At 48.5% G+C, this 2,401-nt stretch overlaps 1 protein-coding gene across 1 annotated transcript; it reads left to right on the top strand.

Moving 5' to 3' along the window:
• Positions 1-340: 340 nt before the first annotated feature.
• Positions 341-1,099, top strand: LOC137165283 (olfactory receptor 10D3-like). Its single transcript, XM_067566523.1, has one exon. It carries the CDS (start codon positions 341-343, stop codon positions 1,097-1,099), a length of 759 nt encoding a protein of 252 aa, XP_067422624.1.
• The last annotated feature ends 1,302 nt before the right edge of the window (positions 1,100-2,401 follow it).

The raw sequence follows: 2,401 nt of genomic DNA, 5'->3' as shown, positions 1-2,401 counted from the left end.
TTAGAGTCCTGATTCTCCACTCACTATCACCAAACTTATGACGGCTAGAAAGGTTTACCCTTGTCAATTAAGTTGTAGTGTGCTAAGGAATAAACAAACCATAATTTATTGAGATTGCTAATCTGGCTGCCTTCTCTCTGTGCTTCCAGGAATGACCCCGTCTCACATGGAAATGGAGAATCGCACTGCGGTGTCGGAATTCATTCTGTTAGGGATCCCCAACACCAAAGGCCATGAGACCATCCTCTTCATCAGCTTCTTAACTTTCTACCTCTGCACCCTCCTGGGCAACCTGCTCATCTCATCAGCCATCCTCGCTGACTCCCGCCTGCACACCCCCATGTACTTCTTCCTCTGCAATCTCTCCGTGCTGGACCTTGGATTCGCCTCCATCAGCACCCCTAAATTGCTGGTCGATCTCTGGGCCAAGAGTAGAACCATCTCGCTGGGCGGCTGCATGTCTCAGGTCTTCTTCTACCAGTTCCTAGGCTGCACCGAGGAACTGCTCTGCACAGTCATGGCCTTTGACAGATTCGTTGCCATCTGCCACCCGCTGCGCTACCTGATCATCATGAACTGGAAGGTGTGCGCTATCCTGGCTGCCGGCACCTGGGTCACCAGCTCCTTTCAGGCCACCATTCTCACCAGCCTGACCTTCACGCTGCCCTACTGCGGGCCCAATGTGGTGGACTATTACTTCTGTGACATCTTCCCGGTGACCAAGCTGGCCTGCGCGGACACGTACGTCATTGAGACCATGAGCTTCACCAATATTAGCATGGTGCCCATGATCTGCTTCCTCCTCATCCTCCTCTCCTACGTCCGCATCGTCTACTCCATCCTGAAGATGAACTCAGCCGAAGGGCGAAGCAAAGCAGCCTCCACTTGCGCCTCACATCTGACGGTGGTGACGCTGTTCTTTGGGCCCTGCGCCCTGGTCTACACGCAGCCACAGCTGAGTAAAGTGGTGGCGACCGCTGTGCAGATCTCTGCCGATGTGGTAACACCCATGCTGAACCCGTTCATCTACACACTGAGGAACAAGGACGTGAAACGGGCTCTGAGGAAACTGAAAGGGGGTCAGACGACTGCACGTTGATGTGCTGCATCTGCAGAAGTATCATGTGGGTGAGCATTGAAATATGTCTACAAATTCATCCACATGGCTCTTATGTGGCTTATGTGAGAGTTTCTCTCTCTCCTTCTCCGTACAGTCCCAGCTATCTATCTGGAGCTCTACAAATCATAAAAGTGCTCCTAAAAGCATCTAGCTGTCTTGAACATGCTTTAAGGCTGACCTGTTCATAGGTGCCTAAGGGATAGGCACTCTCAGTCTGTATTAAAATTAATAGGAATTGGAGATCCAAAGCTGGTATCTGACTTTTCTTTGCCTTATTGCACAAATCCACAGAAGCCAAGGCAGCATCTTCTGCAAACTCAAGAGAGGGAATCAAATAATTCTATTCATCATCTGGCACGAATCACATATCAACAGCAACCTGTGCTAGAGAGCTGCCTAACGAGCTGCCTGACATCTGGGTTTTCAGCATGTCCTGAAGATCAATGGATTTGTTGTAAAAAATTTCATAACCATGTAAGTGATTTAGGAATCTAAATCCTATTTCCATAGAATCATAGAAGAATATGGTTGGAAGGGACCCCAAGAAGTCATCTAGCCCTGCCCCCTGCTTATGGCAGGACCAACCCCAACCCCATCAGAAGTGATGGAGGCATTCAGGAGTCTAAGGGTACATCTTCACTGATGGCGGCAAATTCGACACCATCAGATTGATCTATCCTGGTCGATTGAGCAGTCAGTGAGGACCCGCTCAATCAATGCGGAAGTCGACTTGTGGTGTGGCAGAGTGAAGACGCCGGGCACAACGGAAGTTAAGAAGTCGACAGGAGTTATACAATGTACTTTGCGTAGCTTGTATAACTCCTGTCGACTGCCGCCAAATTTTAAGGTAAGTGTAGACCAGGCCTAAATCTCACTGAAAAGCCATGGGATTGAGGCTTCTGAGGACCAGATTTCAAAGGTATTTAATGACCTAACAGGGTTTTGAAGAGCACCTTGAGTGAGTCAGACAACAGCCTCCCATTTACTTTCAATGGGAGATGAGCACCTGACCTATTTAAAAGCCTTAGTAAATTCCACTAGGCACATATACCCCTTTGTAAATCTAGACGTTAAGCCAGAGGATATTTAGATACCTGGCAGGATTTTCCGAAGCATGTAGGCACCTAGCCCCCCCTTGAAATCAACCAGAGTTAGATGTCTGGGGCCAGATCTTTGAAAGGGGGGACAGACAGCCATTCCCTGCAATATTCTGGATAAACCTTACTGCATGCGTTTAAATAGCTTGGAGGTCCATTGTATTAAAAATGCAGCTGTGTGTGT

Source organism: Emydura macquarii, unplaced genomic scaffold, assembly GCF_026122565.2.
Source record: "Emydura macquarii macquarii isolate MOO-44397 ecotype Brisbane River unplaced genomic scaffold, CSIRO-AGI_Emac_v2 contig_37, whole genome shotgun sequence".
NCBI classification, from domain to species: domain Eukaryota; kingdom Metazoa; phylum Chordata; order Testudines; family Chelidae; genus Emydura; species Emydura macquarii.
This window is presented reverse-complemented; position numbering and strand designations above follow the sequence as displayed.

Excerpts from the sequence above, each read along its gene's own strand:
- LOC137165283 (XM_067566523.1), top strand. The coding sequence starts at position 341 with ATGTACTTCTTCCTCTGCAATCTCTCCGTGCTGGACCTTGGATTCGCC.